At 43.1% G+C, this 17,629-nt stretch overlaps 1 protein-coding gene across 1 annotated transcript in view; it reads left to right on the top strand.

Annotated features, from left to right (window-relative positions):
- Positions 1-17,629, top strand: part of MCM10 (minichromosome maintenance 10 replication initiation factor) — a 948,221-nt gene that overhangs the window by 489,004 nt on the left and 441,588 nt on the right. The window contains exon 13 of the mRNA XM_044087964.1: positions 12,821-12,934. Coding sequence (XP_043943899.1) covers positions 12,821-12,934 — 114 coding nt within the window. The remainder of the gene's footprint in view (positions 1-12,820; positions 12,935-17,629) is intronic.

The following is a 17,629-nucleotide window of genomic DNA, read 5'->3' on the forward strand; positions in this document are numbered from 1 at the left end:
ACACACACACTGATTTTTCCTCCAGAGGCAGAGGGGGAAACAATAATAATAATAGATGCCGCCCTCGTGGCAGAGGGGGTCCGCAGAATCAGGGCAACAGAGAATCCTTCTCTGACAAGCCCTTCCAGTATCCCTGAAGGGTTGCCCGGCTGCTCACCTCTGGAGGCAGTTGGGGAAGACTTTCGCTGTACCCAAAAGCCTGGTAAAGTTTAACAAGCGACAGATGGGTACTGTCCATTATATCTGGAGGTTACAAAATTCCCTTCCATCAATCCCCCTTACAGTCAAAGAAGGCCCTTCCAGATGTTCCACCCAATCTGAAGGAGCAAGCAGTATTAGAAGTTTCAAAACTGCTAGAAAAAAAGAGCCATTCAGGAAGTCCCCGCAGACCAGCACGGATCCGGAACTTACTCAAGGTTATTTTTGGTACCAAAAAAGACTGGGGACTGGAGACCGATTCTGGATCTCAGCAGACTAAACAAATCTGTACAAAGAACAAAGTTTCGGATGGTCATGCTACAGTCTATTCTATCCTTCCTGGGTCAGGACAATTGGATGTGCTCGATAGATCTTCAGGATGCGTACTACCATATCAAGATGGACAGATGCTCCAGGAGATTTCTTCGCTTTCAGGTGGGGGCCAGTCATTACCAGTTCAGAGCTCTGCCCTTTGGTCTCACCACATCCCCCAGGGTGTTCACCAAATGTATGGCAGTGGTCACGGCTCACCTGAGACGTCAAGGATTCCAGGTGTTTCCATATCTAGACGACTGGCTCCTCACTGCTACCACCAGGCATCAACTCTTACAAGCGTTGGATTATACAATCACATCTTGCACCCAGCTAGGTATTACAATAAATTTAGAAAAATCTGCCTTGTTGCCCTGTCAGTCTATCACTTACATAGGAGCAGAATTAAACACAAGGGAAATGTTCGCAAGGTTACCACTGGAAAGAGTGTCCACAATTCGTCAAGTGCAAATCCTAATGCAGTGCAAAAGGATCCAAGTCAGATATGTCCTTCAAACTCTGGGCTTCATGGCAGCTGCCATTCTTCTACTTCCATTAGCGCATTTCCACATGAGAATTCTTCAGTGGCTTCTTTTCAAGCAGTGTTTTTTCCAGGAGCTACCCATGTCTCACATGATCCTGATTACGGAGGCATGCAAAAGGCACCTTTCTTGGTGGATGGTCTCCCCACTAGTGACTCAGGGCAGACCTTTCATACAGCCCCCTCTGGTAGCCACAGTGACTACAGACGCCTCCCTGATAGGGTGGGGGCAGCATTATCTGGGCAGGACAGTCCAAGGCACTTGCAACCTCACGAGTACCATCTGCACATAAATGTCCTAGAAATTAAATGAGAGCCGTGCTCCTAACTTTGCAAGCCCTTCAAGACTCTCTTCCTTCAGGGACCATTGCAATTCAAACAGACATGTCAGTGGTGTGCTACATCAACGAGCAGGGCAGAACCAGATCCTACCCCCTGTGTCGAGAAGCACTCAGACAGTGGCAGTGGGTGATTTCCTTCCAACGTTTTCTGATTGCGACGCACATCCCTGGGAGATCCAACGTCATAGCGGACAGGCTCAGCAGAGCTATCCTCATGCCTCACGAGTGGTCTCTGAATCAGGAAGTTGCGGATCTTATCTTCTGCAAATGGGGACAGCCTTGCTGCGATCTTTTTGCCACCCCTTTCAACAGCAAATGCAGCAACTACTTCTCCCTTCTTTCGCTTCCAGGTCACATACCCAGAGATGATCTAGTCCACGATTGGCCTCAGGGACTTCTTTATGCCTTTCCTCCGTTTCCCCTGATACCGAAACTCATACAGAAAGTAAAATCATTGGGTTGCAAAATGATCCTCATTGCCCCCTACTGGCCTTGACAGATATGGTTCCCGTTCCTGCACCCCCTACCTTCTTGATCAGCCCTGAACTCTGGACCCGATTCCAGATCTCCTGAATCATCAGTCAGGCGGGTTGCATCAATCCCTCAAAACTCTCCAGCTCACAGCTTGGTTGCTCCACTTCCAACCTTACCAGGCTTCCCAGCATTTCCCCAGCAGTCCGTGAGATTATCGTTTCCTCACATAAGTCTACAACGAGAAAAACTTATGCTAGCAAATGGAAACGTTTTTCTTATTGGGCAGAATCTAGGAATGTGGATCCCTTCTCAGCCCCAGTCCATGAAGTTCTAGCCCAACTTTTTCACTCCGTGGCCGCTTCTGCTACGATTAGGGTTCAATTAGCGGCCATTTCCAATTTTCATATCGGTTTGCAAAACTCTAACACCATGTCTCATAAGCTCTGTAAAGCTTTTTTGAGAGGAACATCTCTTCTTAGACCTCCAGTGAGAGATCCCCCTCCTCCTTGGGACCTTAATTTAGTCCTAACTTCCTTAATTCTGCCCCCTTTTGAACCGGCAGCATCCTGCTCCATCAAGTTTCTGTCTTGGAAGACACTCTTTCTGGTTGCTATCACTTCAGCTAGGCGTGTCTCAGAACTTCAAGCACTATGTGTCCGTCCTCCATACCTGGTGTTTCACAAGGACAGAGTTTCTCTGAGGACTAATCCTTCGTTTCTTCCTAAAGTCTGCTCAGAAAATAATTTAAATCAATCTATAGATCTCCCTGTGTCCTTCCCCAATCATAGCAACAAGGCAGAGTACAAGCTTCACCAATTGGACATTCACAGACAATTGCGTTTTTACCTACATAGAACTAAAGACATAAGAAAGTCAGACCAATTATTCCTTTCTTATGCCTTAAACAAACAAGGTCTCCCAGTTTCCAAGGTGACCTTATCCAGATGGTTGTCCCACACTATTACATTTATTTACCAGTTACGGAATAAAGAGTTACCAACAAAACCGAAAGGTCATTCTACTAGGGCATTAGCCACCTCCGTAGCTTTTCAGTCTAGGTTGTCCATGGATTCCATCTGTGCAGCTGCCACGTGGGCAAACCCTCATACCTTTATTTCTCATTACAAGGTGGATATGGTCTCTCGGAGCAGAACTGACTTTGGTTCCACTGTTCTGAAGAGTCTGTTCCACTGAGCCACCCAGGATGTCAGGTGCTAGGGATGCTGTCCCAAACAGCAAGAATGAAGGCGAGAGACAACTTAACATTAAGAAGTTATGTACCTACCATAACGTTCCATGTTAGTTGTCTTCATCTCGCCTTCTTTCTTGCGTCCCTCGCTCCGTCCCCCAGCCCTAGTGGATCGAGAGTAGTCCTTCTTCACTGGCTGAGTATTCTTTATTGTTACTCTTCTGGCTAGGTCCTCCTAACTTATTCTAGATTTTAGGATGGCATGGAACAAGCAGATTTTCATCGTGTTTCACTGTTGCAGTCATTACACTTAGGTTATCCTGCTGGCAGGCGACCCGCAGTCGGCCCGAGTTCCAAAGTCTTGGTCCGGCGTCAGTTGCTGTCGCTTCTTCCCTGACGTCAGTGCGCCAGGGGTATAAAAGTTGCAACCGATGCCATTTTCTGCAGTTTTTCTTGCCGCGTGGTGCCCGAAGCAAAAGCAGTTCGCAAGTGCCGGTCGGCTGACTCCTGAGATTTTCAAAATTGAGTTTCAGAACCGAAGTCTTCAATAAAGCTAAGTACCCCGTTGGGGAAACTTTTTCTTGCTCCAGACCAATGTCAGTAAAAGTTAATAATTGTATTTCTTGTGGCAAGCAAATACCTCATATGGACTTTCCCTCTTACTGTATTCCTTGCCTAGGCCCTGACCACAACGTTACTAGTTGTCGGTTTTGTGCTAGATTCAATAAACGCACTATTAAACGTCGGTTTGATTTTGCTTTACATTATTTTGGCCGAAGGTTTAATTACATAATGCCGTCGGAACAACAGAACGGAATTTACAAAAAATGCAAAGACAAAGAAAAGGACAGGCATCTGAGGTCCAAAACCAATGACGAAGCCTCTTCTAGGCCAGTCGCCGGTTCTCAGTGAGGCGCTTTTGCAGCCCCTGACACCGCTACCTCAGAGCCACAGGCCGTAACCGACAGCCACATGGAGACACCGTGGCCTGTGGAAACTCAAGGTATTGGGCCTACAGAAACTATACCCACAGATGGGTCCGGAGCCGCTGAGCAGGCATCGGCTTCTGAGGGTGTTTTCAGACCTTCACAGCTTACAATTAAGGCTACTACAGCAGCAAAGGCAAAGTCAAAAACACCATTAAAGACAAGGAAACAAGTACAGCATTCTCCAGAACAGTCATCCATGCCAAAGAAACAGATACTTAAAATGGCCGAAGACCTTATTACTTTAATCAGGGGTTCCCATCCCCCTCCTGACAAAAGGCCTAGGCAAGACACTGACTATGATTCCTCAGATCAGGTTTCCATTTCCTCTGATTCCTCTTCTGATCAGGGATATTCCCTCCCTCCCTATGAGGATTCTGATGCAGAAGAGTCCATACCTTCAGCCTCACCGCTTGAGGATTATTCTTTTGGGGAAACCCTGCACACCATGAGGGAGCATTTCCATTGGGAGAGCCAGGATTATTCAGAATCCAAGAAAAGGCTCAGAGATTTCCTTTTATTGCCTCAGCACAGGCCCCTGGCTATCCCCCCTGTGCTTGATATTGTAGATGATGTTTTTTCTGAATCCAGTCTGTCTCCTGATTCTTTACCCCCTGCACCAGTTAAGCCAGACAGGTACTACAGGGTCCCTGACTCTCATAAATTTCTTTACAAAAACCCCGCTGCAGACCCAGAAACAATTTCCCAGGGTCCTAAAGGGGTTAAGGCTTCCATTGCCAAAAATCCTGTCCCCTCAGATTAGGGCTTCCAGAGCTCTGGACAGATGGGGGAAAAAGTTTACACTTCTGCTACTTTAGCTGTAAGAGCTTTAAACTGTTAGTTTCACATGCTTAAATATCAACAGTACCTCATGTCATTATTAAAACAGAAAATGGTTTCAAATACAGAAAGTCCTGACAGTAAGGAGATGCAGGATTTATTGCATGCTGTTGAACAAGTGGGAAAGCATACTCTGCAATGTGGTTTTGATTCATTAGAGGCTTCTTGTAGAGCCGCAGTAACAGGCTCTGTTATTCGTAGACATGCTTGGTTGAAAGAACAAAGTTTACCTGACCATGTTAAAGTAAAATTATTGGATGCTCCATTACAGCATGATACTTTGTTTGGTGTTGAGGCAGAAGGGGTGTTAAAGAAAATGGAGGATAAAGCAAAGTCAATGCAGACGGTGAAAGATTTCTTACAGGTTCAACCACCTAGATTTAGCAGAAACTGGCCTTCAAAAAATTGGTCCTTTCCAGTGTCAGACAGGCCACAAAGAGGCAGATACAGACGCCCAAGAGGCAGATCTCAGCCCCAAGGCTCCTACAGACCTAAGCAATGGGGTACTGCAGCCCCCAAAGGAGGGGAAGATAAATCACAACCTTACAGGAAACAGTCACAATGACTTCCCTCTGCAAATGCCAAGCACTTATCTGTTGACATCTCCCCTAGGGGGAAAGCTAGCACTTTTCTCAAAAAATTGGCACATGACCACCCAAGATCAATGGGTGCTGAGCATCGTTTCTCAGGGTTACAGGTTCCACTTCCACATGCTTCCAAAACCAAAAGGTATGCCAGACCTGCCACAAAATCAATGGGCAGAGGCACAAAAACAGATTGCTGCTCTTATGGACATGAGAGCTATTCAAAATGTTCCACAGCAAGAACAGGGACAAGGATTTTACTCAAGACTTTTCTTAGTACCCAGAAAGGACAAAGCCTGGAGACCAGTACTGGACCTGTCAATCCTAAATACTTTCCTGGATGTTCCAAAATTCAAAATGTTAACACTACAACAACTTCTGCCCATGCTGGGATAGGAGGCTTGGTTAGTTACTTTGGACCTCAAAGAGGCATACCTGCATGTCCCAATCAGACAATCTTGCAGAAGATACCTCAGATTCATAGCAGGCTCAATGCATTACCAATTCTCTGCACTGCCCTTTGGCTTATCTACTGCGCCCAGGGTCTTCACAAAATGCCTGGCACCAGTAATTGCATTTTGCAGACAAAAAGGAATTCAAATATATCCCTACTTGGACGACTGCCTTATTCAAGCAGAGAGCAAGGACATACTTCTAAAACACCTGGCATTTGTAAAAGACTGCTAATTTGCCTAGGGTACACAGTAAATGGAGAGAAATCAAAACTAGTGCCCTCTCAAGAGATAATATTCCTGGGTGCAAGCTTAAATACAACTGCCCAGATGGCTTATCTCACGCCAGACAAACAAAGGCAACTGACTCATTACTTTCAAGTGATGGCAACAAAAGCTCAGCTCAGCTCCCTGCAAGAAAAATTCTGCAGGCCCTGAGTTTCATGGCATCCTGCATTCTACTAATTCCATATGCAAAACTGCATATGAGGAAACTACAGTGGTATCTAAAAAGTGTTTGGACTCAGCATTGTCACAGCCTGGAGACAGTCATAATTATAATTCCCTGCCTACAACAGGAGTTTCGATGGTGGTCCCAGGTCTGTCACCACAACAAGGGACAGCCTTTCACCTTACCCCCACAGCCAGGCAGACAATAACAACGGATGCATCGGATTATGCCTGGGGAGCACATATGGCAGAAAAATGTATTCAGGGCACGTGGCCCAAGGAACAAATGCATCTTCACATCAATCAAAAAGAGATGCTAGCTGTACAGAATGCCCTCACAGCCTTCAAGGACCTAATACATCCAGGACAACTATTAATAAAGACGGACAATACCACAGTTATGTGGTACATAAACAAGCAAGGGGGCACACATTCCTACCCCCTATGCAACAAGCCATGACTTTGTGGAACACAGCACTGACTTATCAAGTACATCTGCAAGCACAATTCCTGCCAGGAACAAAAAATACACTGGCAGACGAACTAAGCAGAAATATCATGGATCCTCACGAATGGAAGCTAAATCCTCAAGTGGTCAGCATGATAACAAAGAAATGGGGACGCCCAGGCATAGATCTTTTTGCCTCCCCTCACAATTACCAAATACAGAAATTTTGCACAAGAACTTATTACTCTCAAGCATGGAAAGAGGATGCTGTATCATTCAGCTGGAAAGGACTGACGGTCTGTGCATTCCCTCCCATGCCTCTTCTCACCAAGGTGCTACTAAAAGTCAGACAAGAGAAGCCAAAAATGATCCTGATTGCTCCAGACTGGCCACGCCAGCACTGGTACCCAATCCTAAAGAGTTTGTCCCAAGGCCCACCTTGGCCTCTGCCTCAAATACCTCATCTTCTGACACAACAAAACAATCAGATTCTGCACAGTCAACTCAGAACCTTAAACCTGGCAGCATGGCAGATAATGTAGCCACTCAGACTGCACCTCTCTCTAAAGCCGTTATGGATATTATTTTAGAAGCCAGGAAGCCCAGCACTAGGAAATCTTATGCAGAAAAATGGAAGAGATTCTGTGCTTGGAACCAGACACAAGGGCTCGAACCACTTGTCCCTAATATACTTCAGATTTTGCAGTACCTAACTGAGATTTTGGACAAAGGCCTATCTTTCTCATCTATTAAAATCCATGCCTCTGCCATTTCAGCTCATTACAATACGGATCCCCCTATTTTTTCACATCCTCTACTATGACAGTACCTCAGAGGGGCAAAAAATATAAGACCCCCAAGGAGAGCACCAGTACCTACTTGGGACCTCAATTTTGTTTTGGAAAAACTCACACTGCCTTCTTTTGAACTAGCCAGCACAGCTGATCTAAAATTTCTGTCCTGGAAAATTGCTCTGCTCCTAGCAATAACTTCAGCAAGAAGAGTCTCAGAGTTACAGGCATTGATGGCTGTGGAACCTTTCCTCATTTTTCATCGACAGGGTTTCTCTTAGGACAAACCCAACATTCATGCCAAAAGTGGTCTCCAACGTGGCCTTAAACCAAACCATTCATTTACATACTTTTTACCCAAATCCCCAGAATAAAAGGGAGAGACTTCTGCACGCTTTGGATATACACAGGCAGCTACGATTCTACTTGGACAAAACAAAAGCTTTCAGAAAAACTGAGCAACTGTTTGTAGCATATGCTGCAGGTTCACAAGGAAAGCCTATTACAAAGCAGACAGTCTCCAAATGGATAGGACACTGCATCCGCTTCTGTTATGCTCAGCATGACAAATCAGTGCCTAAGGGCATTAGGCCTCATTCTACCAGAGCAGCAGCCATTTCAGCAGCCTTCCTCAGAGGAGTACCAGCCAAAGATATTTTAGAAGCTGCAACCTGGAGCTCAGTGCACACTTTCACCAAGCACTACCACTTACCTCTCTACTCTAAATCCAGAGCAGGCTTTGCCACTGCAGTTCTGCAGGGCTTGTTAGCCTCGCCAAATCCAATCTAGACCCAGCCACCCTACCTCAGCTTTGAGATTCTACCCAAGTGTAATGACTGCAACAGTGAAACACGATGAACATTGTACAGTTGTGTACCTACCATAAATGTAGATGTTTGGGTGTATTCACTGTTGCAGTCCAGGTTACCCACCCACCATCCCCCTTTTTTCTTTGCTGGGACCTTTCACAACTCTTTACAACCTATGTGGTGTATTTGCTTGTAGATGAAGGAAATGTTTATAGTACTATATGCATGGTTTTCTGGCATATTTATTATTTTTCAGCCTTCCTATCTGGGGGCACCTGACATCTGGGGCAAGAAAAACTGAAGAAAATGGTGTCGGTTGCAACTTTTATACCCCTGGTGCACTGACGTCAGGGAAGAAGCGACAGCAACCGACGCCGGACCAAGACTTTGGAACTCGGGCCGACTGCGGGTCGCCTGCCAGCAGGATAAGCCAAGTGTAATGACTGCAACAGTGAATACACTCGAACATCTACATTCATGGTAGGTACACAACTGTACTTTTTTTGCTAACTGGTTTTCTCTCATATTATGTCTGGGATTAGCTATTTCAAAGAAGATCTGGGTCGCTGCCGCTAGGCATCATGGGATAAGGGGTAGCCTCGAGCCAGTAAACAGCTCTCGAGCTATTGAAGATGGCCGAGTCGGAGCCAAGGATCGGCTCCGATCCCAAACAGCAAGAAAGAAGGCGAGATGAAGGCAACTAACATGGAACGTTATGGTAGGTACATAACTTCTTATTGTGGACCCAGCTCCAGATCTACTGATGCATCTGTCAGGAATGGGACATCCCAACCTCCAAAACCTCAAACTGACAGCTTGGCTGCTCCAATTCCCTTAATTGCCAGGTTTCCTTGTCTTTTCTCCCCAGTAAAACGTATCTTGTTGTCCTCCCGTAAAACCTCTACACGAAAATTATACAAGAGTAAATGGAGCAAGTGATAACCAGATAGACTCTTTTTCTGCACCCATACAGTCTGTTCTAGAATTTCTAGCAAAACTCTTTCATGAAAGCGCTGCAGCCTTCACTGTCAGATTTCAGTTAGCATCAATTTCAAATTTCCATGTGGGGCAAAATGGTGCTGCAGTTATGTCTCATAGGCTTTGTAAAGCTTTTTTGAAGGGCTTAACAATGATAAGACCTCCATACAAAAACCCAACTCCTCTCTGGGACCTGAACTTTATCTTGTAAAATATTATCTGTCCTCCCTTTGAACTTTTGGCCACGTGTGATTTGAAATTCCTGTCTTGGAAAACACTTTTTAGTAGCTATTACTTCAGCTGGAAGAGTTTCAGAACTGCAGGCTTTGTCTGTCAAGCCCCCATGTGTAGTTTTTCATAAAGACAGGGTTTCTTTATGCACTAATCCCTTCTTTCTTCTAGAAGTTGTGTCGGAAAGTAACCTCAACCAGTCTGCTGGGCTGCCAGTTTTCTTCCCAAATTTCCAAAACAAGGGAGAGTACTCACTACATGTTCTAGATGTTCGTAGGCAGTTACATTTTTACTTACACAGAACTTCATAATTTAGAAAATCAGGCCAGCTCTTTATTTCTTACTCTGACATTAGAAAAGGTCAATCAGTATCAAAAGTTACTTTATCTAGATGGCTCAGTCTTTGTATTTCCTTCATTTACAACTCTAGGAATAGAGCCCCTCCATTCTGTATTAAAGCTCATTCCACCTAAAGCTCATTCCACCAGATCGATGGCTACTTCTACAGCTTTCCAAGCAAGGTTACCTTTGGATAACATCTGTGCTGCGGCCACGTGGGCGAAACCCCATACCTTTATTACTTATTACAAAGTGGATTTGGCCTCTAGGAGTAGAGCCTCTTTTGGTTCTATGGTTCTGAGGAATATACTCCCATGAGCCACCCAAGAGTCAGGTTGCTTGGGACGTGGTCCCGTCAGTGATAATAAAGGTGAGATTGACAACAACACATAAAGAAGTTATGTACTTACCATAACGTTCCATGTGTGTTGTCTATCTCGGCCTTTTTTCTCACAACCCACCCTCCATGACTCCTTTCAGATTGCCTGGGAGACCAAGTGGACATTGGATTTAAGGATCTGCATAGCCTCAGAAAAAACAGCCTTCACCTTTAATAACCGTAACTATTATGTACATCACCTTCATATAATAAAAGTTTGCTGCTTTTCCTTATAGTTTCTGGTAGGGCATACAAGATCTGAGGAAGTTGGGGAAATGCATTATGGGTAGGGAAGGGAGCCCACAAGCTTTGCTGAAGTCCTCGTGCCTTTGTAAAGGCCGAGACGGATGTGACCCGTCAGTGAGAATAAAGACTGAGATGGACAACACACATGGAACGTTATGATAAGTACTAACTTCTTTTTTTAATTTTTCTTTTAGTTTCCTTACAAATTCCCTTATCAGTTTATTTTTTGTTATAATTGTTAAATCATCTGCATATGTCTATAGATTCTGTATAATTGTTGGTAATTACCACCTACTGCATTCATCATAGTAAAAATGACTGTGCTCACTGGGCATTGTTGCTTCACAGTTTTTCTCCCTACACGTCATCACTTATCCATCCATTAACCCTTCTACGTCACCTTCTTCATCTTCCTCAGTAGGTTGTAATGTAGCTTGCCAGTAAAACATAACCAATATCATGACATTGTAGGTGTACTTGGTATGTAATTATTTCTATTAGGGAAGAATACAATTAGCCTAGATTATAACAAGTATCCCAAAAGTGTATTGATTATAAGTAAATGATGGAGGGGAGAGATGTTAGGGATGGAGTATAGAGAAAAAATGCAGTTTTATTCCTTAATAATTGGACATTCCTTAATAATTGGACATTGGTAGGAGTCCGTGGGTGTTATCTCAGTATATGATCCATTAGCGAGTTCCAAAATTCAGCAAAATGTTTATTTCGTTTTTGGGTATCCATTAAAAATGTGTGCTGTTATGTATCTAATAGCTATTTGTCTGAATTCATTCCATGACATCTGAGTTCTTAAATCTTAAATATCTTTACCAGGATTGTGTCTGTCTTATGCATACCCTACCTTTTTATTCCTGAACAGTTTCCAGCAAGTACCCTAAATCAGACAGTTCAACTAAAATGCACATTTTCAAAACTGGAAAACAAGGAGGCAGGACTCGTGCATGCCCTAGAAGTTAACAGACAACTCAGATACTGTTTAAATAGAATTGTGCTGGTTAGAAGGTAAGAACAGTTTTCTTACTTCCTCAGAACAGATGAGGCTGTTCAGTTTATAAACGTAATTTGTCTATGTGGCTAGATGAAGTATGGCAAATCCCTGGAAGGAGCTGATGCCACCACATAAATGCTTCTGCCAGGCCTTTTTGTAAAGCTAGTACCTCACAAGCAATATACATATTTGCAAAATATTACATATTAGATTATTAGTCCTGGAGAGGAACGAGATTGGCTTGGGCTGTTAGGAATGGGCTTTACTGACATCTTTCACCTCCTTGGATAACTGAGGGGGGGATTCTTTGTATGCTTTCTAAGACTTGAGTGCTGCAGTGCTCCTTCTCAAAGAAGAATATTAAGAGTTGAGTGAACTACCTTACTAGTGGGGATTTCAAGAGAGCAAGAGTTGATGCAATCAAGCAACCCTCCTTCAACCCCCGGTATAGTTTTCACAATGTTTTCTTTTTTTACATAGTTTTGAAGTTAAGTTTGCTTATCACAGTTGTTGAATGAGTTTAGAATCCCAGGCCAAAGGTCATGGTTTTAGAAATTTTCTGTGGCACCTCTTTACATTGAAGGTGTGTCTCCTTTCAGACAAATGGAAATAGTTTACTAAATATGAAACACAAGCTGAACATCATTTGCACAAGGCAAGATAAATGAAGGGTCAGGGTTGGCTCACGGGTACAGCAGTGAAGTTCTGAACTGATTCTGAAGACCAAGACTGCTGAGATTATTCACAAATTCAGTCTCTTATACCCACTTAATCCTATCAGGTATGGGGGGAGGGGGATACAGTGCCTACCACTGCAACAAATGGTGTATGTCGAGCATCCAGTCCTCCTGGACATAACACCAACCCTTTGCAGGAGGTAGACACATGCGCGCGCCCACACACACGGATCTATTCTTACACATTTCTTATTTTTTTCTGCTCTAATACTCATTGTGTTAGAAAGCTGTTGTTAAGATGCATATCTCACTCATGTATACTTCTTCTTTTTCATTAAGGGAACAGAGAAAATGTAATATATTTTTGAATCGGTACCAAAAACTTTTTTTTCATGCTTTCAGACTGCATTATCTTTTCTGAAGGGCAAATATTGTAGCTTAACTAATCTAGTCTGTATAACTTAATTATAGACAAATGAACACTGTTGCCTGTCCTAGACATTCATAGTACGGCCAGTCATATTTTATCCTTCATGTTAATTTCAGCAATGGCAAGGAATGACGTTACAGGATGTTCAGATGAATTTAAGGATTTGATGAGCATGCCAACTCCTGGTGCACTGAATCTGAAGAAACATCTAAATAAACCAACTTCACAAGGTATTTAATGTATAGCACCATGTAAGAATGTAATGTGTTTTTTAGTATGTATAGTATCATGCAAGAATGGAATATGTTTTTTGTGGCACCTTAAAAATCTACTGCGAATCATTAGCGGACCGGAGTTCTGCTGTGGCGTCCCCTAACTGGGAAAAGCCAAAAGAAGAATAACAAGTTTTGTTTTCACCCTTTGCCAAGCTTTTGTCTGTTGAGGTTGTCCTCACATATAACCCCTTGCTTGACCAACTGGTTTTCCATTAAGTAAAGTGCTGTTTATACCAAGGATGGCTGGTATTAACTTGCTCCATATGTTTGGGTGCACATGGAAACAGTTGCTTGTAAGTTTATGTTTTCAGAAATACAAGCCAGTGTTATTGTTCTTACTCATTATAAATGCGCCTTTTTGTGGCTTCCTCAGACTTCCATAGGGGTTACTACCTAGGTAGTTGACTGACTGGTTGGAAATGTGGACTGAAGCCTTGCACCTATGCTAGATGTACTCTTAAAAATATACTGAGCATACTTTTTTTTTTTTTTTGCATCGAACAGTTTAGTGTTTATGTTCCGTAAGTTGTAACAGCTTAGCTCAGAAAGTTAATGCTTATATCTCACACCACGTGAGTGAGACAGCTAACATACCGCCTAAAGACGCATTACTTTTTTAAATGGCCTGTAATTACTTCATTTCTGCAGTTTTTCTTTTGCTCTGCAGTTAGAAGGAGCTATAGGTTAAATACTACTTTTCAAGCAGATGATTTATTTTATTTGACTTTATCTTCTGTATGCAGTCTTTTCTGAGACCCTTGTGGTGAGTTGCAAACTATCTTACAGTAAATGTTATGGTGTCAATACTTGTGATGCTGCTGTTGGATTAATAATTGCAATGCTCCTAATGTAATGTGAAGTGTATAGTAAGGGACAAGCATTACATCTGCTAAACTAGCATTTATTTTATGCGCTTGGAAAGGTATTGTTTCACAGGAAACTTTAAAATAAATACTTCTGTATAATTATCTCCGTATACTGGAATAGTCTGCTAATATCTCTTAAAGTGAAAAGTAACCCAAAGCATTAAGTGCAACCTAAGTTAAACATCTCATTCTCAGAACTAACTGTAACATTCTTTCTTTTTCCCCCTTTTCCCCCTCCTGCATAGGATGACACACTCCTACCTGGATGTTAATATGCAGGTGGTGTAAGAGGGACATATTCATATATAATATGCAGGTGGTGTAAGAGGGGCATTCAGGGTGGCTGCGGTGGTGCAGTGGTTAGTGTTGTCGCCTCACAGCAAGAGGTTCCTCGGTTCAATTCTCGGTTGGGGTGCCTTCTGTTCAGAGTCTGCATGTCCTCCCTGCGGTCACGTGGGTTTTCTCCAGGTGCTCTGGTTTCCTCCCACATTCCAAGGACATGCAGTAGGTGGATTGGGCACTCTAAAATTGGTCATAGGTGAGAGTGTGTGTGTGCGAGTGAATGGTATGAATGAACTACTGTGTCAGGTCTAGCCACCCGGCGGTGTAAACCTTGACTCGAGATGATTCACTGCTGAAGTAACATCCTGACTCCATGTGCAAAATGGGAAAAGGGCTGAGGATGGATGGATAGATGGACGGTAAGAGATGCATTCATCCATGCTGCCTTCATTTCCTTTTTGCTGCATTATTAGAACGTTTGTAGGTAGATGCAAGTACTGAGCATTGTCAGTAAAGCCTGACTTGAAGAGTACACATAAATACCCATTGGAAGAAAAATGTTCTTTAATATTGTGATCCTTCTTTCTAGGTAATTAGTTTTCAGGCATCAGAGACATTTGTCAGTTTCTAAAGTGCATAACGTTTAGGAAGGAAATCCTGTACGGAAATGTTAAAGAGCCAACTCTATTTAGAACTATCTGAACCAGAAAAAAAATCTGCATCTTGTCTAGTGCTACCATAGTATCAGTCAGGTCATAGCCCCCCAAACTGAAAAATGCAAACAAAGCACACAGTAGAGATGGAATTCAGGAGGCCAGTGAAATATCCATTGGACTGAAAGGCCACACAAGGCTCAAGTGGTGTTTAGTCCACTGGGTTGCTTTTGCTACTCCCAGCTCTGACACTTATTTGGACCAAAGTCTTGGGCAATGACTTTCAAAAGGTTGCCATGCCCTTAGACAACAGCATTTCCTGCCAAGTTGATACCCTGCAAAGGGTCAGTCGATTGGATGGAATGATGTCTGGTAATTGGCTTAGAGGATTAAGGAGTTGTTACCAAGCAGTTTATTGTGGTCTAGTGGTGCAAGGTTTGCTTCCCTCCATTTCCATTGCCTGAATGTGCGACTCTGAGAAAGTCAGTTAACCAGCCACCGCTGCCAGACTGAGTTTGAAAAAGGTCCATGGAGATCATGCTCTACTGCAGAAAATAAATATAAATAAATAAAATGAAATAAATACCTCTTCGCTGGCATTTGGTTCCAGTGTACGTATTTTGATTACAAAAGGAGGAGGGTGAATATTCCCTTAGTTTTGGGGTATCAAACGTCTGTCATTGAAGCCTGCCTATGACTGGTGACTAGTAAGGTGGCCATCATTCCCAAAAATCAGTGCCAAGATGTCCAAACCTTCGGATATCCACTATCTTGCTTTAGCATGAGTGAAGTGTCCTCTCCAGAGTCCCCTTACAAGAGCTTATGAAGTTGGTTCAAGCCTTTATACTCTTCCTTGAGAACTTCATTATCAGAACAGCCTTTAGTCTCAGGGGTTCATAGCTTTTCACCCTCCCTGGCCTCTCTCCCTGGCAATGCTGCCACCTTTCCACCTGGATGTCTGTAGTATGAGTGAAATGCATCCATACCATGTTCAGTTCTTTAGTAAAATATGAAAAAAATTGTGGGTTGCTGTGAGTACTGAGTGTCATCAGTCTGTCCGTTTAGCCTGGTTTCCAGAGTACATATTAGCACCTCTTGGAGGGAAAATCTTGCTTCATACTTTCAGTTTTCTTGGCTATTTTGGTAGTTGTAATATAGGCACTGATCTGGGTTTTTTTTTTCTTTGATAATTTTCTCAAAGAAGTTGTCATACTAGTGTTATAGTTAAGGATACAAGTTAAAAATTCCAGTGAGGTACAAGCTGTGACTATAGCATTCTGCTTAGTCCTTGCATCTGATTAGCTTAACAGCATTTTATTAACATTTCTTCCCTGACATGCTTTCTGTATTTTTACTGCAATTAGAAAATTAGAAGTTGAGGCTGTTCGTAATTTCATAGATGTAGTCTACAGTGTTGCCTTTGACTCTTTGGAAGTAGTGAAATTCCTTTCTTAGGTCTCCATACCAAGCTTATAAAACACATCATTGGAGCTAGAACTGTTTTTTTGATGCCAGGAGAGGAACAGGCTGCAGATTGTAAGGACTTAACTACTCCCTAGATTTCAGAGTGGGTTTTCGACCTGTAGAATGGACTACCAGAACTGACGGAGGAGAAGGAATCTACAGAAGCATTCAGAAGAGCTTGGGACAGGTAGAGAAAGTAGAGATGGGGACAAAGTAAATGCATATAAAAGGCTGTGCAGATAGGCTTATCATTGCTTTCTGCCATTAAGCAAAGGGGGAATGAGGTTGTAAATACTGTGTATGGGTGGAAATGGGCCTCTGCCAGTGGCATCCACACTCACAGCATTTCAGATTCCAGTAGATGTGTGAGTTCAGTTGGACTTCTAAACCACTTTTCCAGTCCTCTTCTGGAATTTAGGGTGCAGAAAATGTATTTATATTGGATTTTGTGAAAGTAGGGCATTCCAGAGATCAGTCCATTTGTCACAGTAGTGAAAAATAATTTTCCCTTTATTCTGATTTGGGGTTCACAATGGACATATTTTACATCATTTTATTCATTTCTCTCTTGCTTTCTTTTTTTTTGGCCAGGATAGAACTCTGAGAGTAGAGCTTGGCCTTTAAAATGCAAATTTGTACCACCAGCTCAGGTGGGAACATGAGTTAAAGGAAACAAAACATTTATGTCCCCTTCACTCCAAGGAGAGAGTGTCTGAAAAGTTGCCAGACAGCCCCATTCACAGGAGGATTTCTACCTCATTATTTTTTTGCTATAAGGTTGCTAACCTCCACACCCCTGATGGAAAATTCTGTCACTATAGGCCACTCTGCTAGAAATGTAGCACTTTCCACTGCATATTTTAAGAATGACTTTACTCTGTGGCCATTTAGTTACTGATATATACAGCAGCAGGCATTATTGTCATACTTCCTGCTCCTAGTGTGCCTGGCCCTACACATAGCTTTTTGCAGGTCAAATGGTGGTCACATAATTTATAACTGGGTGATTGCCTCATCCAGGCCCCTTCCCTACAGGAGGTAGAAAGGGTTTTCAAGATCACCATGACTTGCTTCCAGGATGTGGCATTGCCTGTGAGCAACCAAAAGTATCACCCAGCATGGCAGGTCACTGTCCCTGAGCCCTTCCAGATTTGGACAGGCAAAAAGCCTTCCTACCCCTTGGCAAGATCCTGTTTGTTCACTATATTTCAACAGGATTTCCTAGTGCAACAGTATTTCACTGAAGGAGTTCCTCAGAATTTTTGAGATTCATGGCCTTCTGCATTCTGATTGTCTCCTTGGTAAGGGTGTATATGTGAAAACTGCAGTGGTATCCCAAATACAGCTTGTGCCAGTATGCACTTCCCTGCAGAACAGCATCCTCT

The sequence above is a fragment of the Protopterus annectens genome, chromosome 11.part0 (genome assembly GCF_019279795.1).
Source record: "Protopterus annectens isolate FY-2018-M chromosome 11.part0, PAN1.0, whole genome shotgun sequence".
Classification (NCBI taxonomy): domain Eukaryota; kingdom Metazoa; phylum Chordata; order Ceratodontiformes; family Protopteridae; genus Protopterus; species Protopterus annectens.